The following is a 27,525-nucleotide window of genomic DNA, read 5'->3' as shown; positions in this document are numbered from 1 at the left end:
CTGGACGTGGACCTGTGCCTTTTCCTGGCCCTGTTCCTGGTCCAGTTCATGTGCCTAAGCCTGGGCCTAAGCCTTTTCGGCCATGCCCAGGAACATGAACTGGACCTGGTTCTGGGCCTGAGCAAAAGACTCAAGAATCTCACTAACATATTCATCTGCCTCCCTCATCATCTGATATTCTTGGCTGGTCCATTTCCTCTGGGTCTGAGTCTGTTCCTGCTTCTCAGCAGAAGAGTCCAGGCTCAGAACCAGCTTGAAATGTTCTTCTGCCTCTATCATCATCAGATGTTCCTGGCTGCTCCATTTCTTCTGGACCTGTTCCTGGGCCTGGACCTGTTCGGCCAGGCCCAGGAACATGAACTGGACCTGGTTCTGGGCAGCACAGCCCAGGTCCAAAATCTTCCTAACATAGTCATCTGCCTCCCTCATCTTCTTATATTCCTTCCTGCTCCATTTCTTCTGGGTCTGGGTCAGTTTGAAATGTTCCTCTGCCTCTATCAGCAGCAGATGTTCCTTGCTGCTGCAGACTGGGTTCAGGAGCCCATTCTTTCTCCAGGTAGGTCTGCCCTGCTGTGCTGTGGGCGGAGCTTACCTGGGCATCCTCTGGCTCTGTGTTCTGCTGGACCTCCATGTACTTATTCCTCTTGTCTTGTTTTCTTTTGTGAGTCGCCTCCATTGTGCCAAAAAGTGAAACGCCTCTGTGTGCCGCTGCATGCTCTGTACGCTTTGTACCTCGGAGTTTTAACATTGTAAAAACACATCATGTTTTTTTTTTTAGATTTTATTCAGCTTCAAGATTATGCTTAAAGATGATTTTTGAAAGAAAGTATTGAATTTAGAGACAGTGTCAGAATGTGCTTGAGTTGTTCACACTCTTCACCTCAGTGTGTGTTTCCTATTCCAGACTGTGGAGCATCTAACCTGTAACCTGAGAATTCATAAATAGTTTCAATTAACTGTACAAACAACTAACAAGTGCTGAGATGAGCATCCATAACACTTCAATCATCTGCATTTATTTAAGCATCTGCATAGCAACAAACATAAGGGACATATAGGCTACATCAACATTTTTCATATCAAGGACCCCTAATTTAGTACACATTAGATTATATTTTATATAATATCTTTTCTAGCGGACCCAAATATGAGAATATTTGTATTGTTAGATATGATTTTGTCCCGAATTCCTTGACTATCTGAATTGTAGGCAGAGAGATAACAGTGAATCTATGACCCAAACAGTCATTCTTCTACATTCTCTAATTGTGTTAACTTCTTATAAATGGAATAAAGTTGAAGTTTAACACTTCATCAATTTGCTGAGGACCCCCTGGAGCCCCCTCATGGACCCCTGGTGGTCCCCGGACCCCACGTTTAGAACCACTGACTTAATTCACTGGAGAGCTTTCACATCTCCAAATAGCTGGGAACGCTGCGGTCCAATAGATTGGCTAGAGCAAACACAATCTCCAACAGCTGAATCCAAAAAGTAATTAAAACAAGTCCTTTCGACACCCACACAGCAGTGGGACATGCCTACATCCTTTCTAAATCCCACGCACAGTGCCACCCTGCACTGAGTCTGTGCCCCAACTCGGCCAACTCAGTCAAAATGACCTGAACACGCCACTGACTACAACGTTACATGTGACGTTCCAGCAACGTATTTTTTTGGAGCTGTAAAAGATGGCCCTGTTAACTTCAGTGGTAACTCGCTGTGTATTTGGTGGTCTTACAAACTTCAGTGGAGTTTCGACTGACAAGGGAGTGAAAATGACTGAATTTTGATTTTGGGTTGAACTATTCCTGTGAGGCCTGTCTGATGAACCAGACTGTCTGAGGTAACACAACACACACACACACACAAGCACACACACTACACTCACTTTCCCTGCATCAGAGCTATTTTGTTTGTCCCATTTCCCTTACTTATTTGTACTTTATTTATTTTTTTTGCCTTTCTCTCCCGTGTTGAGTATTAATTTCATTTGGTTTCAATGCCCTATTCACTTCAGGCTTATTTGTCACCTGTTTTTCATTTATTTTTGTCCTGTTTCTTCTCATTGGGTGAGACGTTTTACAAACCCCAAGGGCTTTCTTTTGTCTCGCCCGCACATTTTGCATTTCTTTTGTCTCTTTTTTCAGTGTCTATCATTTGCATGTGCAAATAAACTGAACTAACCCCGTTTCAAAGAGCAACTTTTCAACCTGTGCACGGTCAGCACTCCATATACAGTACAGTATAATATGAGCGCCCCCTGCTGGTCAGGACAGGAACAGTACAGCATGCGTATTGGTTATTGGAGGAACTGTAGCTATTTTGGTAAAAGTTACTGCATTAAATCTTCATTTGTGCCAGTCAAATTATTAATATTCCATACTCTGACCCCTTTGATCACACAGCTAAAATATCAAGGAACCTGCAGTAACTGTCCTCAAATGTGAGAGATGAACTCCCAGTTAAAATTGTCAGGAAAGGCCCAAGCAGCATGTCCCATAAAACTAAAACAGAAATATCCATATTACATTTTTAGCTGCAACAGGGATGAAGGGAAGGGTTGTAATGACAAGACACTTCTTCAGACAATTATGAGGTTTAATTCAATTGGACGACTTTGATGCCTCATTTTTTTTTCATTGGTCGAAAGTGAAATGGCTAAAATTGATCTCCAAGTTAAAATAACAATTTGATAAACACACCGCATGGTAAAAAATATTAAACGATTTAAGTACATTTTTTACACGATTTCTACGATTACATATTTTTATTGTGAGGAAAAATATTTCTAAACCGACTTGTACTGCTTTTGTCACTCAGTAAATATCCACCAATCAGGAGCCACGCTACTGCGTGTTGCTAGGTAGATTATGTTAATATATGCAATGCAGCCATCTCTGCAGCTACCATTCTGAGGTAAGAACAACTTGTACGTTTTCCACAAAATGTAACAAAACCGGGGATTGCTTCTCGACCGGCCGTATAGCTCGACTCCTCGGCAGCCTCTCTGTGGATATAAATTAAATGTACGAGACGGTTTGGCGCAGTTCTGTTGATAGAAAATATGTTTTTTTCTTTGGGTCTCTTCGGATGTGGTTGTTGTTGTTAGTCCCACCCAAAATGGAGCCCGTTCTTCCTTGTTCCACACTAGACTGAAGGGCTGGGCTCAACTAGAACGGGGGGACGGGTGGGTCTACCCAAATAATTCGGGGCTTTACCGCTTTAAAACCACTTTTGTTAAAATTGCAGAGTGTAGCCCACGCTACGGAGCCTGAGAAGTAATGTTTATCTCCAAGGTCGGCCTTACATCGGGACTATACGGCAATAATGCTAATGTCGCGGTGCAATAAATGCCCGGGTTTCTGCGGCGCTGATTTTTGTGGTATGGTCCGGTTGGGACCGAGAACCTGCGGGGTTAAAATAGGGGGGAATTAAATTTATTATTGATTATACCAACTAGATATCTTAACGCGTTGGCACAGTTGCGATGTTTCAATGTGCGTGTTGTACAGACATGCGGTTGCATTTTGGCCCCATTTGCCCAGCGCCTCCGTGACCAAACGTTGGCCGCGTTTTTCCTCATACCCCCACTGAGTGGTTTGTTTGACCGCTCTGTAGCAGAACTGACATGCTGGTTTATTTTGGTCTGCTTGTCAACCGAGCGAAACGGTTTCTGACGATTCAGAAATCACAGCCCCGGTCGACATGTGTTGCTGAATTCAGTATCTCAACCTAGAGATAGCCACAGTGCATCATGTCGGCCAAATTACCTCGTTTTCCTGTCTAAATGTTGCAGCCAAGCAGATTTTCACCACCACCTACACGCCTAGTAACAGCATGATTTTGATAAAGCACATCATCCATGCATGGTGATTGCAGCAGGCCGTAGCCTCATTTCTGGAGTGGTTTGAATTTTCATAATGATTTTTTTGAGAAGAGCCCAGACTCAAAACAACATCTATCACCTGGCATAGCCTCTCTTACAGTGTGATTAAAATCCCAAACCAGCCATCCTATTTGCCTCTGCATTGGTATTACTATTATAAATCATGTTGCATTATCATTACTAAACAAAATCACTCAAATCCTCTTATCTGTGTGCATTACAGGCTTGTGTCTCAGGAGAGCAGTGATAGGTGACGTGGTGACGGGCCTGGCACCCTGCTGCCATGGAGACCAAGCAGGAACCCTCTCCTGTGTGGAGTCAGGCTCCTAACAGTGACGCAGGCAACGCCACACAGGTCCGTTCCCCTGTCTCAGATCAGTTCATATCAGACTGCACTGATTATCTCCCTATGGCTGCAGTAGAGTCATGAAAATGCAATACAGGGATATGCAGTACATTTAATAGTACACAAGAAAAGGAAATTCATGTTCCTTTGCACCAATCTTTCACTCACTCGCATGCACACACACACACACACTCAGTTCATCTTCAGTTCTCTCTCTCTCTCTCTCTCTCTCACTCACTCACTCATGCACACACACACACACACACACACACACTCACACACACTAGACCAGGAAACTCCCTTTTGTTGTCCACTAACCACAGTGACTGGTAAATCCCCATATCCAGCAGCTGTTTTCACTGTTTTGCCAGCCATCTACTTTTTTTTTTTTGTGTTTTTTAGAAGAGAATGTCTACCAAAAGGACTTTTAGAGTAGAAAAACTTACCAGCCATAGTAAAATTTAGGCTGGTGGTAATTAACCGCCTTGCCTCTCACACTCACACCTACTTACTGTAAATTAACTTTTCAAAAAGAAGGTACTGGATGATCTTCTGGGGGTGAGTCACGATAAGGGAGTGTGATGACGCTGTAGATGGGTCATATATGTTGTGTGTTGCAGGTGCATTTCGAGGGCGGCACGGTGGCCCAGATAGTGTATAGTGGAGAGCAGGCGGACCGGGCTCAGCAGCAGGTGGTGTATACCGCCGACGGGAGCTCCTACACCTCAGTGGAGTCGGCTGAACACACGCTGGTCTACATACACCCTGCAGATGGCAGTCAGGTAAGAAGGGCTCAGACATTTTTAGATGGCGTTTTAGGCATTTGGCTAGAGTAACTTATAGTGATGAGCAGGTGGGGGGGGTTCAGTGTTTTGTTCAAGGACGGCTTGACAGGACATGTGGCTGTTGTTGTGCTGAAAGTTGGCACATCTCCATGATGGGACTGTCACTCTCACCCGCCTTCCTGCCTACTGTGAATAGTTTTCACAAAGCTGCATTATCACACTACAAGATTTTAATGTATTTTCGTTTTATTTCAAGTTTCAAGTGTACTAAGCATGACCTTTTCCCTGACCATAAAGGAATGTATAAATCCCATAATGTGCTTTTGATCCCGCCAGAGTTGCTCACAACATTGTAATCAGGGTGCGAATTATAAGGAAACACAGAAAACTATTTTCAGTTATTAGATAAAATAATAAAGATGAAAGAAACTAACTTCATATTGTATAAACCTGGCCCGCCCCCACCACCCCCTCCAGTAGGTTATGCCATTTTTCTAAACTCTCAAAACTCTACCTGTTTTGGAATGTCTGTGTACAACATTGCTTGGTCTAAGTTGGCTGTTTTTCTGTATCTGTTAATTCAGCAATTTTAAGACTTTGGTTCATTGAACTGGGGCATGTTTTGGCATTACAGTTTTTGACTATTGAGTTGGAAAGATTTCCTTTGGCAAAAAGAGGCCCCCCCTGAATGACTTTGTGTAATTTGCACACTGATTGTAATAAATTGTTTTCTTTCAGACGGTATTTGCTGATCAGCCCCAAGTGGCTTACATCCAGCAGGATGGAACAACCCAACAGGCATGTTTACCTCGCACCGTACCACCTTGTTTTTACAGAATTACAAAGCAGCCAAATGATTGAAGTTAAATGTAATCTCGTTCCCAGGTCACAGTTCTGCTGCCCAGCGGACAGAACATGAACGCTGCCAATCTGCACGTTCTCAGTAATGTAGCAGAGGGTCCTCAAGCCATCCTGGAGCCGGTTTCCCAGGTGAAGATGGTGTGATTGTTTGTGTACTGATGTAGAGGAGAGTAGCCATGTACTTTTCCAAAACAGTGAAAAGCATTTGTCTATTCTTTGTATGAAAACGCATATTATGAAATATAATAGGAAAACATATGCACAAGATATTTAATATTTATTTATATACTGATGTAGATCTCCTCTTAAATGAAAAATCTACCCTAAAGCACTTTGACACTGTTAAAAAACGGCTATTGGTCATGTTCCTTGCATTCTGGGTTCATTTTGTTGTTTGGTGGTGTGTATTTTATTCCCCATGTACAACTGGTCAAACATAGATGATGTGATGCCATGTTGAGATATTTCCAGCACAGCTAAAAATGGAGTTTGATAGCAGAAAATGTAAACATCAACGCTTAACATCAGGTTTTGGTGTCAGCCCCTCAGAATTAAAGAGCGAGGGCTGCTTTCTAGACTCACCATTTTGCACAGTTCAGCAATCATACAGGGAGAAGTCCATTGTAGAATAGACAGAGATACCAATGAAGTAGCCCCAGTAGAGCAGAATGCAATGCAATCACTAAGTGAAGTAGAAGTAGATGAGGCAGGTTTAGGGAAAGTGGGTACACCAAAAAGTAAATTACTTCATCACAAAATAACTCCTGGATAGCACTGAACATCATAAATAGATGATATATAATGGTGTAAGAGTATCTGAGGGTGGATTTTTCCTTCAAATGAATTGATTTTTAGTTGTGCCATGTGAACAATATATAAATTAAAGATTAACAGAACAATTGAAAGCATATTAACCCTGTGAAATTACCACACAGGAGCAGCTGTCTGTGTCCAACTCCCTCACCTCCATGGCCGACATGGCGGACCCCCCCACCAGTCCGCTCGGGGCCACAGACTCCACAGAAGACTCGGAGGAAGACGATGATGAAGACTCTGAGCTGGACGACTGGGAACTTCGTCAGCCTCAGTCTTTCACACCTCACAACCTGTGTGAGTGACATCCTCCAGACTCTTAACATAGCTGTCTGTGGTCTGTCAGTAGTTATTGTTACTGTAGATTTTAATGCTGTGTCATCTTAACACTGACGCTTTTTCTGTGTCTTCACTGTGGAAATGAACGGTCTGTTCACAACACTCACCTCAATGACTTCTATTGTTCTACCAGCAGCTTTTTATTCTGCCTTTGTTCTGATATAACTTCCTTCTGGTCCTTCTGCACTGCAAAAATATCCATCTTAACAAGTTATTTAATCTAGTATCGAGTTGTATATTTTCTTTTTAGAAAATCTGCTGATGGGGTGAGATAATTTCACTTATTTCCAGTGCCAATCAACCTACTTGAAGATTTTTACTTAAACAAGTGACATAATCTTGAAACAAGTGGAGCAATCTCCTTTTATTTCAAGATATTGTCTCTTATTCCAGCACAACTTTTAAAACGCATGAAAATTCAGTGGGAACGAGGGAAATGATTAAATAACTAGTCAAGATGGACTTTTGTTTTTCTCTGTCTTACCGCTGTCTCCTTTCTGTGGTTTCTCAGGGTGTGAGGAGTGTAATAACGCCAACCCCTCTGTGTGTCAGAAGCACGGCCCCCTGCACCCCATCCCCAACCGGCCGGTGGTGTCCAAGGCCCGGGCCAGCCTCCCCCTGGTCCTCTACATCGATCGCTTCCTGGGAGGGGTTTTCTCCAAGAGGCGCATTCCCAAGCGCACGCAGTTTGGGCCTGTGGAGGGGCCTCTGGTGCCACAGACTGAACTACAGGACCACTACATTCAACTTAAAGTAAGTCAGCGCCCTGCATTACTCATTTCTAATTGATTGCCTTTAAGCACGTTTTTCATGTTATTGTATATTTTACATTTTAGGCATTTAGCTGACACCCTTAAAGCTGCAGTAGGCAAGCTTTTCTATGTAAAGAATGCACCCATGACCCATCTTAGCCTGAATCACAGAGTGGAGATGCAGTAGAGAAGAGCCCTCACCCTATTTGCCCAAATTAAATTCTGGTGTTGTTGGGTATATACATATCTCCGCTCGGAAGTGACAAGTAACATTAGATTTATTGCCTCTCTTCGTCCTTTTGGTATCCTTTGATATAAAGCGATCACTTACTGGCGGGTTGGTAAACATAAGCATGCTGTGTGCAGTTTATTGTGACACGCTAGAGGATTTCTGGGTATTGGACGTTGCCTTTCGCTGCCATTTGGTGCAGCCAGCGTGCAAAGTTGCCTAGTGTAGCTTTAACCAGGGTGACTGACAATGGGTGCACTAGTAGAGTAACCTAAGCTTACATTCTTATATCTCGACCTTACAGACAACCAGTAGTGAGGAGTGCAGGGGTCAGACCTACAGTGGCCTGACGATAGATGGAACAAAATATTCCTGTGACCCTAGAATCGGGGAAGTGTTAGATATCAAAATAAGAGCTGAGGAGAAAAGTATCTTCTTGTGTAAGGAGGTGCACTGCTTGATAAGATAAGATAAGATATCACTTTATTAATCCCCTTGGGGAAATTCGGGTAAACACATGCGGTCTGATCTCTAATCTCCTTTTTGCTCTCCGTCTTAGCTGTGCATGCTGGACGCGGACAAAGATGGAGAGAAGTCTGACGACATGTGGGTGGACCTGTCTGATGAGGACAGCTGCAACTGGATGATGTTTGTGCGGCCCGCCCAGAACCATCTGGAGCAGAACCTGGTCGCCTATCAGTACGGCTCGGAGATATTCTACACAACCATCAAGAACATCCAGCCCAAGCAAGAACTCAAGGTAGGAACTGTTTTGTGTCTTAGTTTGTGTTATAGTCATGGTGTGGCACTGTATGTTTTTCCATGGGTTTTGTGCACAGTTGAGTTCTGGTGCTCAAACATATGTCTGGCACTGGCCCACTTTCAAATTATACTGTCATCATTACACTGGTGAAACACAAGCAAATATAATAAAAAACTACCCAGTACCTTCCCCATACTAGATCTTCAGCATAGCATGCACAGTGATGCAAATTTGTGTAAATGGTGCTGCTTATATTGGACTATCTACCAGGAATGCATTTTTTCATGTATTTGTTCTTTTTTTAATAATTATTTTAATGTGATCTGTATGTAGAGCACAGTGTGTTCTGCAGGTTGAAATATTCATGTTATTGTTGATCTCAGGAAGAATAGTTGTTACCTTGGACATAAATAATGTAGATCCAAATAAACAATAATAGTGATTAGTGTTATCAATCATGTTTCCTTCCACAGGTGTGGTATGCAGCATCATATGCCGAGTTTGTAAATCAGAAGATTCATGATGTAACTGAGGAAGAGAGAAAAGGTGAGGCTCTGTACATCGTGTTTACTTCACTTGATATCAGTGGCATGCCCGTTCATCCCTTTTGCTCAGAATACATTGCATCCCATTCCCAACTATTACAGCAGTAGTGGTTATCATTGGTCCTCACCTTTTTGTTGTTTTGTCAGTGTTGCGGGAGCAAGAGAAGAACTGGCCTTGTTATGAGTGTAACCGACGTTTCGTGAGCTCCGAGCAACTACAGCAACATCTCAACATGCATGACGAAAAGTTGACCTCTGTCACCAGGTAAAATTATGATCATAATCTCATTTCACACTGGCTTGGCGCTCCTATCAACCACATTGAAACAGTTGAGTTCAAATGACATGAACACTCTGTCCTTCCTCCCTCAGATCCAGAGGCCGCGGTCGAGGAAGAGGCAGGAAGCGGTTTGGGACTGGAAGAAGACCTGGGCGCCCGCCAAAATTTATACGGTTGGATCCACCAATAGACGCCGCTGGGGACAAGACACCGGTACGGGAGACACTTGTGATGTTCCTTTTCCAGTGTGCATATTAGATTTACAATAATGATAATATAATAAGTATAATATTTATTTATATAGTAAAATTTATAACGTTAATTACCAAAGGCTATAGAGTTGCAGAATCATAAAAATGGAGATACTATTTTGAAGCACAGATAAGTGGTTAAATGTAAAAGGCACAATCTTTTTCACAGGAGATGTTGGGATTGACGGGGAAGCAGCCAATGGAGGAGCGAACGGAGGGAGCCCAGAATGGGCTGAAGGTGGTGGAGCTGGAGCCGGAGCCGGAGGTGGGGTCCGAGTCAGAGGGCCAGCTCATGCCCTCTGCGGGGGAACCAGTCCTGGAGCCAGTCACCCCGCCCTCCAGCACAGACCTCCCTGCTCCGGTGAAGGAGGACCCGGCGCAGACAAGCCAATCAGAAGGCCACCTCTCATCTCAGGACATGCGCCGTGCCAAGAGGATACGGGTAAGACTGTAGAGGGGCGCGCTCTGTTCTCACTGAAATGCAACAGTGTTTTAGATGGCCTGTTATTTGGTGTCATAATGGCCAAGATTTGCTTTACAACAGTGTGTCTCTCTTCCTCAATGCGTACTTCCCTCAAAGATGGATGTGCAGGTAGGTTGGGCCTGGAGGATGGCAGAAAACATGAGGTTTAAGGATTCCTTTTGTCATTTTCCATGGTGTAACTGTTTTTGTGACATTTGAGGATATGTCTCCTCCTCCACACTCCATTGCATCTGTCAGCCTCTCCCCAAGTCTCAGCAGAATGCTACTTGTGAGCCATGTCAGCAAAACGCTGCTGTGCTTTTCTGATAGTAGTTCCTCTCTCTCTCCTTCCCATGTCAGAATGCAGCGCTGCAGCACCTCTTCATCAGGAAGAGCTTCCGTCCTTTTAAATGCACCCACTGTGGCAAGGCCTTCCGGGACAAAGACAAGCTGGATCAGCACCTGCGGGTGCATGGCCACGAAGCCTATGCCTTCTCCTGCCACATCTGCAGCAAGAGCTTCCTGAGCGACTCGGCCTTGGAGGACCACCTGGTGCTGCACACAGAGCACCGCTCCTATTCTTGTCTCTTGTGCCCCGAAACCTTTGAAAGGCTGGACCTGCTCAAAGACCACGTAGGGGTGCATGCTGTGAACGGCTACTTCACCTGTCCCTCCTGCAAGAAGGCCTTCACTGACTTCATCCAGGTTAATAATAAATGTCTAAAAAAAAAAATTAAGTGATACAGTGATTTTTAGAACAGCCAAGTGGCGCCGTTAGGCAAGACATGAAGCGTATTGCCAAAACCCTCTTAGCTGTAAAACTCCAGTAATCCACCATTGTAATTGGTACATAAAAAATATATAAATATATATTTAAAACATCTTTTGTTTTCGATCAATGATAATGAAAATAAAAATGAAATGTAATTCTGCCACCAAGCAATATTCCTAGTATTTTCACGATGTCACATGCATTTCCTACCAATATGGTGCTTTACCATATACACAGCTCATTGGCTGTGGCTGTCATTTGATTATAATCACCTATTCATTTATTACAGTCACCTGTTATTTATGCTGTTATGCTCATTAATTGTTAAGTGGTCACAGGTGTGCGTTTATCAGGTATTTTACAATGGGTTTGAATGTGAGTCAGTCAGCCAGGCAGGTAGAACTGAGGACAGGAACAGTCTGCTTTATAAATAAAATAAAAAAAAACCTTTATATTTATTGACTTCATAAATATAAAGTTTCAAACCACAAAATATTCTCTTCCCTAGGTGAAGAAGCATATCCGCTGCTTCCATTCGGAGAAGATCTTCCAGTGTCCAGACTGTGAAAAGGCTTTCTGCCGGCCCGACAAGCTGCGTCTGCACATGTTGCGCCACTCCGACCGCAAGGACTTCCTGTGCTCGACGTGCGGCAAACAGTTCAAGGTAACACAAATATGGAGCGCGTGGAAATGGAGACACCAGTTAATGTCTCTAGAGGTATGTGTGTATGTCAGAGTTCTTGAATAATAGTTTATTTTTCTGTGACCTTAAGAGGAAAGATAAGCTGCGGGAGCACATGCAGCGCATGCACAATCCCGACAGAGAGGCCAAGAAGGCTGACCGCGTCCACCGCTCCAAAACCCTCAAACTGAAGGTGCCCACCACCGACTTTGAGAGCTTCATGTTCAAATGCAGAGTCTGCATGATGGGGTTCAGACGCAGAGGAATGCTGGTGAGCACCAACTTCTGACATTTCTTTTTATTTGTTGCGTGTGTATTTGAATATGCTCGCTTAACTTTATGTTTCTGGATGCAGGTTAATCATTTGTCCAAGCGACACCCAGAGATGCGTATTGATGACGTGCCTGAGCTCACCCTGCCAATCATCAAGCCCAACAGAGACTACTTCTGCCAGTATTGTGACAAGGTGGGTTTGTTTCCCCAAGTGGTCGTGTCAACAGTGAGTTCTGGACAAGATGCATTTTTTTTTGGTGTGTGGGCCTTTTTTCCATGTATCTTGTCCATTTTTCTTGGTCCTAAACACCTGGCCTTCTGTCTTGTAAAAGACACCCACACAGCGTCAAAAAATGAGGATTATAAGTGTCTTATACAAGATTTGGGTCTATATTATTCCAGTTAATTGCAGTGCAGCACTTAAGGCTTGAGTCAAACTGTCTCTCTGTGCAGGTGTATAAGAGTGCCAGTAAAAGGAAAGCCCACATACTGAAGAATCACCCTGGGGCGGAGTTGCCCCCCAGCATCCGTAAGTTGCGCCCAGCTGCTCCCGGAGAGCCGGACCCCATGCTGAGCACACACACCCAGCTGACCGGCACCATCGCCACGGCACCGGTCTGCTGCCCACACTGTGCCAAGCAGTACAGCAGCAAGGTGAGTACCAGGCTCTGTCAAGGCGGTTATCTTGCAGCAAATCAGCGGAAAGTCTCATACAGAGCTTGACTCGGTTTCTGTGTGTGTGTGTGTGTGTGTGTGTGTGTGTGTGAGTGTGTGTGTGTGTGTGTGTGTGTGTGTGTGTGTGCGTACATCTACATTTAACTGATTATGAATAATCTTGAAGAAGACTCAATAACGAGCTGCCTGTTTTTGTTAAGCCCAGATCTACATAGGGTTGTCCCTTGTCCCTCATATTCTGCTACTGGTTTATTAGCTTTTGTAATTTAATTGGAAACTTTAATATGGTTTTTATTTTTTATTTTTACTGTAGTTTGTCTGCAACATTTATATTAGAATTGATGCTGCTTTTTTCTCCTATATTTCAGTGGGTCTACCTGGTCAAATAAAGGTTAACTAAATAAAAATGTTTCTTTTGTTCTTGTTTCTCAGACGAAGATGGTGCAGCACATCAGGAAGAAGCATCCAGAATACGCCCAGCTGGCGAACACCATCCAGGCCCCTCTGACCACAGCTGTTATCAGCAGCGCTCCTGCTGTCATCAACGCAGATGGAACCACGGCTGAGGCTGTAGTGGTAAGAATACTACAAACATACATGTTGAGCACAAACACTCAATTTGGCTGCATTTCTACCTGAAAAGTTTTAGACATTACCATGGTTTGCCAAGAAACTTCACTAATAAGTTAAAGCAATAATGATGATAGAAAGAAAACGACAGTTAAAAAGTGCTTTGCGGTCAGGAAAATAAAATGGAAATGGAAACATTAAATTACAGTAATTCAGAGAAATAGAAAAGTATGTTCAGTGCATCTTTAGAAGTGATTTTAAAAGAAGGGTTATTTTTTTTTTCTAGTGACAAAGTGGGAATATGATTCAATGTTTTCCACGGACAAAAGACACGTATATTTTGCCAGAAGTTCATGCATTTATTTCTCTACAGACCACTGACCTGCTGACCCAGGCCATGACGGAGCTTTCCCAGACTCTGACCACAGACTACCGGACAGCCCAGGGAGACTACCAGAGGATCCAGTACATCCCCGTCTCCCAGGCAGGAGGCAGCTTGGCCCAGCCGCAGCACATCCAGCTCCAGGTCGTCCAGGTGGCTCCGGTGAGATCCAGGCTCTGATCAACAGCTGATCAATTGGATTTTTGCTTTTTTTTACCTTTGTGTATCCAGGGAAGGTTTGACCGAGCATGTGTATGCTTTCTCAGCCACATCTGACAAGTACAAACACCAGGCAACTCCACTGTAATGGTTGGTGATTAAGTGCATTATTGCTCAAAGGTATCTGCACCGTAGTCTTTGAGGAAAGGGAGCGTATTTCCCGTTCTCATTCCCCAACCAGATTTTCCCGGCTGGTCCAGGATTCAAACTGGCATCCTCTCTGCTACCGCCACCTCTTACCTGGCCAACATGACCAATCCCTCTTATTTGTGAAGATGGTCTTTACACTCACACCAGATAATGTTGTACATTTAATGCAACAAGAGGAAGAGCGCAGCGTGGGTTCTTCCGTATTTCCAATGGACAAATGCATATGATCAGGTGCTCCTCAGAATGGGTGTAAAATAATACAAGCAAAAACTAACTATCTGTCTGAAGATACAGGCTTACTTTAAAATGTGGATGATGACAGTCTTCGAAAAAATGTCAGAGGCACTCTGATTAGTTGAAAAAGTTAAAAAGCCTTTTGACTACACGGCTGAGCAAAGTTAACATGTTTCAGCTCCAAGTGAGCCTTCATCAAGGTGTGTAGTTGTAGGTTTGTTAATTTCCTGCTGTTTGTAGGTCGACGGTATTTATGACAACATGTCCCCAGGTGGGTTAGGGTGATTTTTAAGAAATGGTAAGCAGTTTTCTCTTTGTGTGGTCCACAGGCTTCCTCCCCACATTCCCAGCACCCTACAGTGGATGTGAGCCAGCTGCACGACCCTCATGGCTACAGCCAGCACTCCATCCAGGTGCAGCACATTCAGGTCACTGAGCCCACAGGCTCCGGACAAGGAGCCACCCAGGTAAAACCTCATTACTTCTGCATGGAGGTTAAGATGAGCAACCTGTAACACACATCAGTATCATGCAAGGGTGGAAGTAACTAATTACATTTACTCACTGCACTGTAATTGAGTAGCTTTTTGTGTACTACGTTTTTGCTGAAGAATTGTACCCGGCTACATCTTAAATCACATAAATTTTGTCTTGTAAATTGGACAATTGTGGAGCTGTTTGCTTTTCGTTCAGTGAGCAAAGAAGAGAAAAGTAATTTGGCCTTACTTTGTTTCTAATTTTTTTTTTTCTAAAAACTAACTCAGTACATTTTAAATAAGCGACTTTTTACTTTTACTTAAGTAGATTTTTACACCAATACTTTTACTCCTGCTTAAGTAAAATATCAGCAAAGTACTTCTACTTGAGTAGGACATTCTAGCACTCCATCCACCACTGGTATCATGCTATATCCAAAGAATCTCAAAGTACTACATATTACCATGAATAGATAGTTTTGAAACTGTGTTGCTGTATTGCCCTGCCAGCCTGTTATGGATGTCACAGCTTTCTTTCTGCTTGTTGACAAAACTCTCCAGAATGTTCAGACTTGCTACCTGAATACTTACAGAACCATCTTCTCTCCTCTCCTCCCCTCTCCTCTCCTCTCCCTCCAGGTCACAGGTCAGCCTCTAAGCCCCACCTCCCAGCAGGCGAGCCAGGAGCTGAGCCCCGCCCAGCTGACCCCAGTGACTTTATCCCAGAGCCACGCCCTCCAGAGCAGCGGCGCCCAGCAGCAGGGGACCGTGCAGCACGCCTACATCCCCGGGAACTGGAACTACCGAGGCTACCGTGAGTCTATACCGTCTGATCACTTACCAGGCTGCAATATTATTTCTGATGTTCTTGCCTGACTGTTAGTGTTTACCTTTTTATCTTTTTATTCCTCCAGCATCTGAGATCCAGATGATGGCTCTCCCCCACACTCAGTATGTGATCGCTGAGGCCAGCACGCCTGTATCTGGAGTCAACAGCAGCCAAGTGAAAACAGTGAGTGACTGCTGAGCTATACTGAGTCTCTCAAAGATAAAAGTGACTACTACAAACAGCTGTGGTTTAGAAAATCACTGTGTTGTGCCTAGCTGAAGCAGATTCCTACACCCCCCCACCCCATATCTTAATAGGCAATGTTCACACTGCAGCTGGAAGTGTCCCAGTTCTGATATTATTGTTTTTTCCCCTCACATATCCGGACAAAGATCTGATACCTATCAGTGTGAATAGCAAAAAGCTACATGGAGTTGCATTTTTCAGATCTGGACCATATGGACATATGGTACAAAATTGGATCCCGAGGCATGCGATCTATATGTGACTTGTATTTGAACACTTATATCAGAATTTGTCAGTGTTCCCATGATGATAACTAAATCTTAGCTCATTCCCCTGAGACAGTTGTCATAATTTTGGTGCCTACAGCAACTTGGCTGAGCCAACGTTAGCATTTGGGGAGACGCCTCAATTCAGTCAAAATTCGAAGGCACATATCATAACTGAAATGTGTTTTTGTTCTATTTGGACAATTGGGAGCTAAATAAGTATTGAGTATTGGAGCCATCTCATGTTATCTACAGTACTACAGCTCTAGGTGTGGCCTAGATCGATGTTCTGATATTGTCGCTCTGCATATGTCTTTTTGACATCACTATCAGTTCATACTCATATTGGATATGGGTTGCAAAAAAAGAGAAACAAAGATGTTTTCTTGGGAGTTTTTCCACTGTCTTCACTGCTGGGTAGGCTAGTCTAGGTAGGATAGGTAAGCTTGTTTGTCTTTTCAATATGCTGTTTTGTGTCTTGTGCTTGCTTTTGTTCCCTCGTGTTTTATTTTGTTTTCATACTGTATTGCATCCCTTTGTTTTGTGATTGATTGTTGATTACTTAGATATACGGTACGCTTGTTCTCTGTAAAGTCATTTTAAGATATGCTCGGTGAACTGAACTTGAAAATGAGCTGGGATTAAGCATGAAGGCCTGCGGTGTGAACGTAGCCATAATACTGCTAATAACTTTCTCTGTCCTACCATCCCCGTTGTGTTGTTGCTCCTCTCCTGCAGACGCACTATGTTATCTCCGAGGGCCAGACCGAGCTGGAGGCCAAACAGGTGACTGTTCCTCAGAGCACAACCCAGAGCCACACTGAACACCTGGAGCAGCAGCCCGCCAATCAGCAGGCCACCACGCAGTACATCATCACCACAACCACCAATGGCAGCGGCACTAGCGAAGTTCACATCACCAAACCCTGAACTCTGCAGCGGTTCCCCCTTCAAGCCCAGCACAGTCCCACGGACTGATCCTGCATGTAGTCTCTAGCAGCTTGTACGCACATGAATGAACAAACACACACTCACACGCACATGAATGCAAGACTTGTGTACATACAGATGATACAGGAGGAACAGATGACCAGCACAGTTTTATGTGTCTGTTAAGTGATAAAATGTTGTATGAGTTTTTGGGTTACAAGCTGCCAGAACTTTCTGAGGAAAAGATAATTTATTAGGCAGAGAATTGTGAAGTTTTGGTTTTGAAAGACAACAGAAGATATACACAATAATAAACTAAAATGAAGACTTGTTTTAAATACGCAACACTGGAAAGTATTTAAATTTTCTGAGCAATTTCCACTGAAACTACCGAAGCTGTGAGAGAACGGCGCACAAACCCCGATAGCAGTTACAGGCTTTCCACGCAGGCTGGGAAAGATTGAAAAAGGATCATTTCCAGGTCTTACTATTTGGGATTTACACAAAATGTCTGGAAAAGTGGAAAAAGTTTTGGTGTTCAGTCCTCATACACGAGTCATTTCTTAAATTATATTTGTAGGTGAAGAATAATTCTCAGCTATAGATGTGGCCTAGACTAGTTGACAGCCATTTTGTCCAGCCACTATCAGTACACATCATGCTGAACACCAATCATAATCTTCAAATCAGTCAAGAAATTAAGGTCTGTAAAAAAAAAAAGAAATGGAAAATGTGAAGGAATCCTTCAGTTACCCCTCCACAACTGAGATCATTATGTTTTTGTCCAGTACGGGTCAACAACACAACACATTATCTAATGTATTGTACTTTATTGTAATGTTGCTGTCATGTGATGTAATGTTTCTTTAGTTTCAGTTAAAGAATGTTTTACACGTTTCTGTTTTTAGACATTTGTTCACATGCTGGATTGCTGCATCTTCTTGATTTCCCAAAATTCAGAATGATTTCTGTTACACTGCTGTTGTCACAGCCACATTCAAACAGCTGTGATACGGTGGCAAAGTGCGGCAAAATTAACTTTTAATCAGTTCCTCCCCACAGATGTCTTGGGTTGTCGATGTAGAGGATAAGGCTAGCATGTTTTCACTTCTGAATGCTTCACATTTCCTTTGGTTTTACAAGGATTACATAGATTTCTCATGGATACAGTCGACCTGAAACTAGTGGATTATCTTTTGTTTGGGCAAATCAGAAAGTCAAACACCATAGACTTGTTTTCGTCTTAATTTACGGAATGGCATCATAAAAATTTATACTTCAAAAGGATAACATTCATTTTTAGTTTTACATTTTTGATCTCCCTCTTCACAAGACACTTGTCAAACTGGAAAAGGTTTCCACATTTGTTAAGTTTCCCTAGAATGTCTTGTTTTTTTTTCTCATTGAAACTCAAGCTCATGGCTAGAGTTTTTGATGAAGAAGGCTAACCAGCCATTTTAGAGAAGCTTGATGACAAATGCAAAATGATTTTTCCACCATAACATGTGCTTTTGACAAAAAATAACTCAACAAAAATTCAAAAATGTCAAGCTATTCCTTTAAGTATTAAATATTTCTGGATATCATCACAGGTTTGCCAATAAAATCGCTTAGGAGCTGGACATGATACTGTGCATAATGGTAATATGGGTAACACTTTATAATGACCTGACTCCACTGTGTTAACCTGTATATTCACCTATGGAAAAGTGTTCTAAGTACACAAATCACTGTTTGAAAAACAGCAGCAAATTTTGAGCAAGACCTTTGACCTCTGACCTCCCTGTGGAGTGCTGTAGAAGCAGAGTAGGGGTTTCTGGCACAACTTCACCTACTTCCAAGGTGCATGGAGAAGGGAAAAAGGTCTAAAAAGGTCAAAACTGCAGCAACACTTTTAGTATATAGAACAACTTTATTGTTAGACCAACGCGTTTCGGCTTGTGGCCTTCATCAGGGTCACAGGGTCCCTGTGGAGTGGGCATGAAAACAAGAGAATTTCTCCTCTGGGGATCAATAAAGAACCAAATAATGATTATTAGTATTATTATTATTATTAGTGGTGTTATTATAGATGCTGGTGCTAGAACCCTTGTAAGTTTTGGTACTAAAGGTTTGTACACTTGTACTTCTTTGTAAGTTGTATTGTTATACACTTAAAAGTACATTGTGATTGGGACAGATTTTCATTCAGGTACTTGCACTGTATTGTGTACTTAGAACACTTTTCCATTGTTGAAAACACACATTAATACACTTGAATAAGGCCATTGTAAAGTGTTTTTGTGACTTGCACTCGCCCAGAGGTGCGCTGCATCTTCAGCACCCTGAAAGGAAAACATCTACCCATTATTTATATTGGTCTATGACAATAGACTTGTACAATGTAAAATATAGCTGGAATATTAAGTTTCCTCATGTACAGTTGATCCCCATTATTGTTGCAAGTGATTTGTTTCTGTTGTCCATGTGCTGAGAAATTAAATTCTTTTATATCCGTACATCGTGTTTTCTGTTCACCTTGTGCCACATTATGAATGTGTGAAGGTTGGTAGCAAGTGGCACTCAAGCAGTTTTCTGTCTGTACAGGTAATTGTGTCCTGGTTTGTCTGGATTTGATTCTTGCACCTGCTGCTAGATGGCAGCATAGCCTCAGAATACAGGAATTGTAGCTGAACCTTCCAGCTACATATTCTAGCTATAGACAGTATTAAGCTTAATTACTTCTGGGTATTAATGATTAAAAATGTGCGCACTTTAATTTTGAACCTTCTCCACTCTTTCAGCAGGATGAATAATAGCTATCCAGAGTTTAACATTTGCTGTCATGTTGTAAGCTATATAAAGCTCAGTGTTTGTGTGTGACAGTGATTCATAGTAAAAGTAATGATTGCTGAAGGGGGCGGCTGCTGATCTTCTGTGACTGGGTGGAGCAGGGCCGGTCCTTCACACAATTGTGATCAGTATGTTTAACACATTCCTTCCTGAAAGGAATGTGGGAAACAGGAAAAAAAAAAGAAAAGAAAATACACACCACGTAGATAAATTAATCATCCAGCAGAACCGGTTGGACTGGCCCGTCAGGCTGCAGAACAAATCACAGATTGAGCAGGTTTATGTTGTACAACTAACCTGGCTGTGACAGTTTGAGCCGGCATGTGTGTGTCTCGGCAGCTCCCATGCCTCAACTGACCACCGCCTGCCCCGAAGGCCGAGGGGGGACAGGACTGGGCTGGGACTGGGCCTGTGAATGGATGGAGAGAAGGAAGGAGGACGGGGAGAGAGAGCCGAGGTGCCAACAACCGCAGAGGTACGTTACCTGTATGTCATTCAACTGGTCTTTCATCTGGTTCAGCGTTTGAGTGGCAGGCCTCTGATTACCTGAGATGAAATAGTGTCCAGAGGGAGGAGAAGTATGTTTGAAATGTCTGCTGCTCTGCTCAGATCCCTTTTGAGGATATACATTTTTCTGCTCCATTAGGCAGATATCTGTCACCTCGTCTGATAGCTGCCTATCTGCCTTCCTTCACGTCTGTCTAAGTATCTTAACTGTTTACCTATACACAGGATCTAAATCTATCTCTTGTGCTGTTTACTGTGAGTGCCTAACTACAGTAAAAACCTGGTTTGGGGGTTAAAGGAAAGAAGTCCCTCCATACCTATCCTCTCCATACTCATCAGACCTATACACATCTACATTAAACCAGTACAATCCTGACATTGCACTTATGTTTAGTGTGCTGTAATTTGAGCATTGGCAGCTGAAATCACAGAATGAATTAATATGAAATTCCTCAGACTGTGTTTTAGCTCATTTTCTCTTTCATTTTTCATAACTATTTCTCACTCTGACTTTCATTTTCACTCTATTCACTGTCGTCTTGCAGTAGAGGATTAGGGGCACCTATTAAAAATTTATTTGAATAAATCAGAATTCTAAGTCAGAACTTTAATCTTAGAATTCTGACTTTATTCCCAGAATCACAGAAATCTGACTTTAATCTCAGGATTCTGACTTTAATCTCTGAACTCAAATAAGTGTTTCAAATGTGCCCCCCCAATCTTATTCCATACTCTCTCTTTTACCCTCATTTTTTATTTTTTATTTTTATCCCTGCAGGTCAAGCCAGCCACCTGCTGATACTCAGTCCCAGCGCAGGTCTTGGTCCCAGACTCTGAGGGCAGGAAACCCCTGGCGAGGCTGGGTCACTGTAGCTCTAGTGGGCGTAGTGTGGTCTGTTTGCCAGGTGGAGGCGCCGCTGCACCCCTCTCTCTGCCTGGTGGAGGTGTGCTGGAGGCTCCTGCTGGTCGGTACGCTGTTCATAGTCCTGGGAGGCTGTGTCCATGCCCTGAAGTGCCGCCTGCGGCTCAGACAGGCAGAGGTGAGAGCAGCCTCACGGCTCCCATCTCACTTGACCCTGCTGTTGTGTTCATCTCATCCTGGTTATTCACTGTGACTTTGCTTGGATTCAAGGGGGAGACTCCTCAGAGGATACGGCGAGAGGTTTTGACAGAACACACCAATAACCACTATTCATGGTGAGACATTAATAATTTCACTGTCTAAACAATCACACCTCTTAACTTCTTTGTTTGACATTATATTTGGGCTTTTTTGCCTTTTTGTGATAGTCCATAGTAGGAGAGAAAGGAAAACGAAAGGAAAGGCAGTGGGATGATGTCCTGGGACAGATCTGAACCCGGGATGTTGTGAGCACATGGTGTTCGCCGAGGCCAACTGGGCCACCAGGTGCCCTACACCTCATAACTTAAAATAACAGAGAGACCATTTCCAAAACACTATACATCCATTTTGGCGGAAAACAAAATCATTACCTTTAGTTCATCACTTATCCTGTCTAAAACACTAAGGAAAACGGAAAGGGAAATGGAGGCCACACATGAGCCATTTACAGCATCAGCTCTCAAGACTTGATGCCCTTACCAGCTGGTGTGTGGGCTTCTTTTCCATTTTGACGGTGTTTTGAACTATATGCTTTCGAGCCAACACACCCAAAGCAGTGCCTTAGTCAACACAGGTGCAGAATCAAATGTTTTTATTCACAATTTCATAAAACATAGAGGATAGCATCTGTAAAAGCGTCTTCATTTTGTCATTGAAGCACTTAGTTTAACCACTCTTGTTTAAAAAGTACAATCGTTGTACAGTACAGTAGTCGTCAAGATGATGGAAGTTTTGCTTGTGATGACCCTTTCAGTCCAGTTCGCTCCTGTCCTCACCGTAGTCTCCTTGTTCCTGCAGGGTGTCCGGAGCGAGGCCCCCGGGCCCCCCCGTCCCGCTGGCCCTCGCCCTGACCGACAGCCTGCTGTTCTGTGTGCTGCAGGAGCCGCTGCCGGACCCCAGCCTGCCTCACATCCAGGCTCTGCTCTCCAGGCTGGAGGTGAGATGGAAGAAACCACCCGAGAGAAACTAAATACCCACCCACACACACACACACACACACACACACACACACACACACACACACACGATCAGCAGCCTCGAGCAATACCCGTCTTCTCCCGTGTTTTCAATTGCTCTTTGCATGTAGATCACTGTGTGCAGTCTTTGTTGGTAGCATTACAGAGATCAGACCTTGCACTTGGGCATGCACGGCTCATAAGGTATTCTCGCCCGGAGCAACAGACACTTCACTGAGCCGCTGTCATCTGCACTCTGAACTCACCAGACAGGCGGAGGAGAGAAATTCTTAATGCCTCCTCTCCCTCTGTCTTTCTTTATGTCTTTTTCTTCCTTGTCATGTTTCTTGTCGCCATGCGGTTTGTTATCCAGTTCTCTTGTGTTGGGGTTTGTCATCTGTTTTCTTTGTTTCCTTGTTTCCCTTGAGGTGAGATGGTTCCACAAATCCCTTGTTTTTGTTTTTGTTTTTGCAGAATCAATATTTTTCCCTTTTCTTTATGTGTTTTTGTTGTTATAGACATATGCCATTTCGTGGGCACATTTATCCAAAGTCCCATGATTCATGCATTTTCCACATGGGTGGCCCTGCTGGGAATCGAACCCCCAACCCTGGCGTTGTTAGTGCCACGCTCAACTATACAGAACTGCAAAATTCAACCTTCGTTCCCTCTCCTCTCTCCGCAGTCGGTGTCACACACACTTGGGAGGGCTGAGATCGGGTCAGAGGCGAAGCTGGAGCAGGCGAATGGGGACGGAGACTCCATACTGACAGACAAGGTGAAGCTCATTAGCAGCTACCTGCAGCAGAGGTGAGGTTCAACCAGGTGGTGGAAAAAGTAGTAGAATGTCCTACTCAGATAGAAGTACTGTTACTCTGCTGATATTTTACTTAAGTAGAAGTAAAAGTACTGGTGTAAAAATCTACTGAAGTAAAAGTAAGAAGCAGCTCATTTAAAATGTACTCAGAGTAAAAGGTACTGAGTTACTTTTTAGACAATAGGATGTTGTTAGCTGTGATCTTTTAAATGTGATTCTAACAGGATGAGAGGACAGAGTGCAAACTAGACTCTTTTAATTGGAAAATTTGGAAATTACAAAGTAAAGTGCACAAAGAAAGTAGGAATCCAGATTACTCTTCTCTTCTTTGCTGACTGGCTGTTCACTGTGAATGGCTCCACAATTTGTCAGTTTTTTCCGCTTATGGGGAGTCTGTCCTCTGTAATGGATGTGATTTAAAATGTAGTGAAGTACAATACTTCAGCAAAAACACACTTAAGTAAAAGTAAGATTACTGAAGTTGAAGTACACAAAAAAGCTACTCCATTATAGAAACTGGAGTAAAGGTAATTAGTTAGTTCCACTCTTGGGTTCAACACGCACACACCAGCTGCTCGGTGGGAGATTAACACATTAACAAGACACACACTGCGCCTCTCTCTCCTCTCTGACAGGACGAGGTCACTGCGCGGACTCGTCGGGACGCAGGGGGAGCTGGAGGCCGGTGTGCGGGACACGCTGGAGGGCCTGGATCGCCTCTGGGCTCGGCTGGAGGAGCTGCACACCGGCGTCACGCTCACCAAGGAGGGTGGCCGAGGCCACAGAGACCTGGACACGGCCCAGACAGAGGCAGAGGTGAGGAGGGGGAGGGGGGGGGTCAGTCTGCCGCAGAGGTGGTACACTTTGGGATTTGTCTTTATTAGCTTTTATTTTGATATAAACATCGCACAAAAAGTTTGGAACTTTGTGTTTGGTAGATTATTTCTCTGTTGTAACAATGCTTCTTGGCAATACATTTTATACCGTTGGAAAGCCTGTTTATTTCCCTTTTAAATGGTGCCTCATTTGTAAGGAACATGCATTTGTGGGATGAGCAGCACAGCTGAGTATGTGGGTTGCGCTCATGTAAAATTTGCCAAATCTTCTCTGCCAATGCCAAACAGCTTATTCTGCTGTTGCTATTGACTCTTGTTCGGTGTTGTTTGGTGGATTGGATGATTGAAGTCTATCAGTAACAAGGAAGAAACAAGACATATTGGCAATTTTACAATTTATTCATTTAACAAACAGTCAAGAGCCTCAGTAGCGTGTGGAAGAACCATACACAGCCACAACAGCCTGGCACCTCCTCCTCATGCTGGTCACCAGCCTGGTCACACACTGCTGTGGGATGGCATTCCACTCCTCAACCAGGATTTGTCACAAGTCAGCCAACGTGGTTGTGTCGGTCACTCTAGCACGAACAGCACGCCCAAGCTGATCCCATAAGTGTTCAATTGGGTTGAGGTCAGGACTGTTGGCAGGCCATTCCATTCTCTCTACTCCCAAATTCTGGAGGTAGTCTCTGATAAACCCCACTCTGTGGGGGCGAGCGTTGTCATCTTGGAGGATGGAGTTCGGTCCCAGACTGTGGAGATATGGGATCGCCACCGGTTGCGGAATCTCATCTCGATATCTCTCTGCATTGAGATCGCCTCCGATGATGACGAGCCTCGTTTTTCCAGTGATGGAGATGCCGCCCCACACCATCACACCTTACTCTATCGATACAGCGATCAGCATAGCGTTCTCCCCGTCTTCTCCACACTTTGACCCTACGATCCAACTTCTGTAGGCAGAATCTGGACTCATCGCTGAACATAACGTTCCTCCACATGTTCAGGTTCCAGTGCATGTGCCAATCAGGCACCTGATTGTCAGCACCTGGGGGTACCGGAAGCTCAAAACAAGAGTCAGTAGCAACAGCAGAATAAGCTGTTTGGCATTGGCAGAGAAGATTTGGCAAATTTTTCATGAGCGCAACCCACATACTCAGCTGTGCTGCTCATCCCACAAATGCATGTTCCTTACAAATGAGGCACCATTTAAAAGGGAAATAAACAGGCTTTCCAATGGTATAAAATGTATTGCCAAGAAGCATTGTTACAACAGAGAAATAATCTACCAAACACAAAGTTCCGAACTTTTTGTTCGATGTTTAGTTTCAGCTCTAGTTTTCTGATTTTTGATAGGGGTGGTATCTTTTAAAGGTATAATGCTAATAGTTCAGGTATTCAGTTCAGGTATTTTGTCGATGTTTGCAATACCAACAATAAATCCTATTTTGTTTTCCTTTAACCCTGCACATAAACAAAGACAAAACATAAAATAATTTCATGTATATTTTTGTATTATTTTAGTTGGTTTTAGAAGTAGACAAGATAGTTTTAGTTAGTTTTAGTTTTTTCACAAAGTCTAGTTTTTATTTTTATTTCAGTTTACAATAATGTTCTTTAACACCTAGTTTTCATTCACTTAGTTTTAGTTTACTATAATAATCTTGGTCTGTGGTGGTGAATACATTGTCATGCAGCTGCCGAAATAAAGGCAATATGTACCTTCACATGCTAATTATAATACTTGTGTGTGTTTGGGACAGACTTTGTTTACAGTCCTGGGTCGCTACAGGAGCAAGCTTCAGGTCTGCCAGGCTCACCTGAGGGACAGCACACAGCTCCTGCAGGTGAGGTGCAGGAAAAACACACCTCTCCCTAACTAAACACACCTCTGCTGTTTCCTACTGTCTTCAATCTGCTCTGTTTGGACTGACCCAGAAATACCCTCTGCTCTGTTTCACAGGAGCTAACCTGGAGTCACACACATATAAGCCACAGTGTTAGCAGCAGCAGCGAGTCGGTCTGGCCGGAGCTGTTGCTCCAGTCCAACATTGAGCAGGTACAGCTCACTCCGCCCGGTAGACAAACAGCACAATGTTGTTCATGGGTTTAGAAACCCTCCGGTACTCAAACTCTCTCTCTCCCTCGCAGTTTGACAAGGTGCAGGAGAGTTTCCTCTCCTTGGAACAACAGACCTCTACGTTCCAGGCCCACCTGGAGGGGCTGGGAGGGGGGATCCAGGAGGGACACGCGGGGCCCCTCTCCCTTCCCGACGGGCCACCCGGTTCCTGCTCAGCCTCTCCTCAGACTGCCCCCTCTCTCTGCGCTGCACACCCAGCTGATGTTTCACCGGAGGACCATGACACATCCCCGGCGTCCATGTCTGTCTCACTGGACACAGACGCTCCTCTCACCCTGTGTGAGAGGTCGGCCCTGCAGTTCTCCACCGCTTTTGGACGCCTTCGTAGATCGGGAAGGAGGAAGTGAACTTTGGGGTGGATTTTCAGCAGACTTCCTGGTGTATGCAACAGAGATTGTGTAAATTCATCAGGCATAAAGGCATCAGATCAGGCTTGCAGAGTCAGTTCCCCATTTTAAGACACATTTTTATAAATTTTTTTATTTTGATTTGTTTGTGTGTTTTATATTGACTGTTGTGAAGCACCTGTTTTTTAAATGTTGATCATTTGACAGTTGCCTATAAATTGAGTATTTATTGCTTTTTATGATTACATTATTGTGGCAATTTTGTGTATCGAGTTGCTGTATTTTAGAGAGACCAGACACTTTTTTAATCTGTGTATCCTGTACGTTTTTTCATTTCAAAGATTGTCTGATGGGCTCAAGACTGGACAAGAGCACCTTTACAATTTGAAGTCTATTTCAAACACAAGGGGGCACACTTCCACCAGTTATTACAAGCAGTAATAGACTTGTTTGGCAGGATCTATTCAACAAATGATGCCATCACACCATACATACAGTCATTTCAGATATCTGTCTGCAGCGGCTGACCATGGCCCAGACCGTTTCCATTCAATCAACTTTATAGGAGGAAAGAATAAGACAAGCCCTTCAAACACATGGCCCATAAATGTGTTCCTTCAGGATCTGTTATAAGTCTGAAGAGCCTGAAGAATCGCATAATGTCTGTGATGAATGTTAGTCTTTATTTTCATCCAGATGTATGTTTCAGGTATTTTGTGGTTTCAGAGTAAGTGATTACTTAATTCAATGACTAAACTATTTATACTTAAAGAGCATTATGAAATATTGGATATCCGGTCATGCATCTTTCATTATTCTGCTATTCGCTTTGAAGCCTTATCCAATGTCTGCTACGGCTGCTTTTTTTTTTTTTTTTAACCAATATTCTGAAAGTAAAAAAGGACTCTCTTATATTTGTCCATGATTTTAATAAGACGGTCTATTCCTC

At 43.4% G+C, this 27,525-nt stretch overlaps 2 protein-coding genes across 3 annotated transcripts; both read left to right on the top strand.

Moving 5' to 3' along the window:
* Nucleotides 1-4,109: 4,109 nt before the first annotated feature.
* Nucleotides 4,110-19,479, top strand: prdm10 (PR domain containing 10). Its single transcript, XM_071521312.1, has 22 exons — nt 4,110-4,242; nt 4,854-5,015; nt 5,757-5,816; nt 5,904-6,008; nt 6,815-6,989; nt 7,543-7,784; nt 8,572-8,772; nt 9,249-9,321; nt 9,468-9,585; nt 9,693-9,813; nt 10,021-10,293; nt 10,675-11,019; nt 11,595-11,750; nt 11,860-12,039; nt 12,124-12,234; nt 12,495-12,695; nt 13,149-13,292; nt 13,660-13,830; nt 14,601-14,738; nt 15,387-15,561; nt 15,662-15,759; nt 16,827-19,479. Exons 1-22 carry the CDS (start codon nt 4,171-4,173, stop codon nt 17,016-17,018), a joined length of 3,513 nt encoding a protein of 1,170 aa, XP_071377413.1. The 5' UTR covers nt 4,110-4,170; the 3' UTR covers nt 17,019-19,479.
* Nucleotides 19,480-20,134: 655 nt separating this feature from the next.
* On the top strand, nt 20,135-27,322 carry LOC139645568 (uncharacterized). 2 transcript variants are annotated; one of them, XM_071521313.1, is made up of 9 exons: nt 20,135-20,325; nt 21,136-21,397; nt 21,490-21,554; nt 22,279-22,417; nt 23,122-23,246; nt 23,889-24,069; nt 25,853-25,936; nt 26,053-26,148; nt 26,241-27,322. In XM_071521313.1, the coding sequence occupies exons 1-9, from the start codon at nt 20,195-20,197 to the stop codon at nt 26,574-26,576; spliced, it is 1,419 nt and encodes a 472-aa protein (XP_071377414.1). In that variant the 5' UTR covers nt 20,135-20,194; the 3' UTR covers nt 26,577-27,322. The 2 variants fall into 2 exon arrangements, with proteins under 2 accessions (XP_071377414.1, XP_071377416.1); XM_071521315.1 differs by lacking the exon at nt 20,135-20,325 and adding an exon at nt 21,648-21,765 and having other exon boundaries at nt 21,383-21,397.
* Nucleotides 27,323-27,525: the final 203 nt, after the last annotated feature.

Source organism: Centroberyx affinis, unplaced genomic scaffold (genome assembly GCF_046629955.1).
Source record: "Centroberyx affinis isolate AG114_WGS23_722 - 3 ecotype Tasmania unplaced genomic scaffold, CSIRO-AGI_Caff_v1 ptg000884l_1, whole genome shotgun sequence".
Taxonomy (NCBI): Eukaryota; Metazoa; Chordata; class Actinopteri; order Beryciformes; family Berycidae; genus Centroberyx; species Centroberyx affinis.
The sequence above is the reverse complement of the archived record's forward strand: the minus strand, read 5'-3'. Positions and strand labels throughout refer to the sequence as shown.

What these genes read in the sequence shown, in the direction of transcription:
- prdm10 (XM_071521312.1), top strand. Translation starts at nt 4,171, where the DNA reads ATGGAGACCAAGCAGGAACCCTCTCCTGTGTGGAGTCAGGCTCCTAAC. An exon ending in CCGCTGGGGACAAGACACCG is followed by an intron (nt 9,814 to 10,020) that starts GTACGGGAGACA and finishes TCTTTTTCACAG; the next exon opens with GAGATGTTGGGATTGACGGG. An exon ending in CCACGGCTGAGGCTGTAGTG is followed by an intron (nt 13,293 to 13,659) that starts GTAAGAATACTA and finishes ATTTCTCTACAG; the next exon opens with ACCACTGACCTGCTGACCCA.
- LOC139645568 (XM_071521313.1), top strand. Translation starts at nt 20,195, where the DNA reads ATGCCTCAACTGACCACCGCCTGCCCCGAAGGCCGAGGGGGGACAGGA. An exon ending in AGCAGCTACCTGCAGCAGAG is followed by an intron (nt 23,247 to 23,888) that starts GTGAGGTTCAAC and finishes CCTCTCTGACAG; the next exon opens with GACGAGGTCACTGCGCGGAC. An exon ending in ACAGCACACAGCTCCTGCAG is followed by an intron (nt 25,937 to 26,052) that starts GTGAGGTGCAGG and finishes TCTGTTTCACAG; the next exon opens with GAGCTAACCTGGAGTCACAC.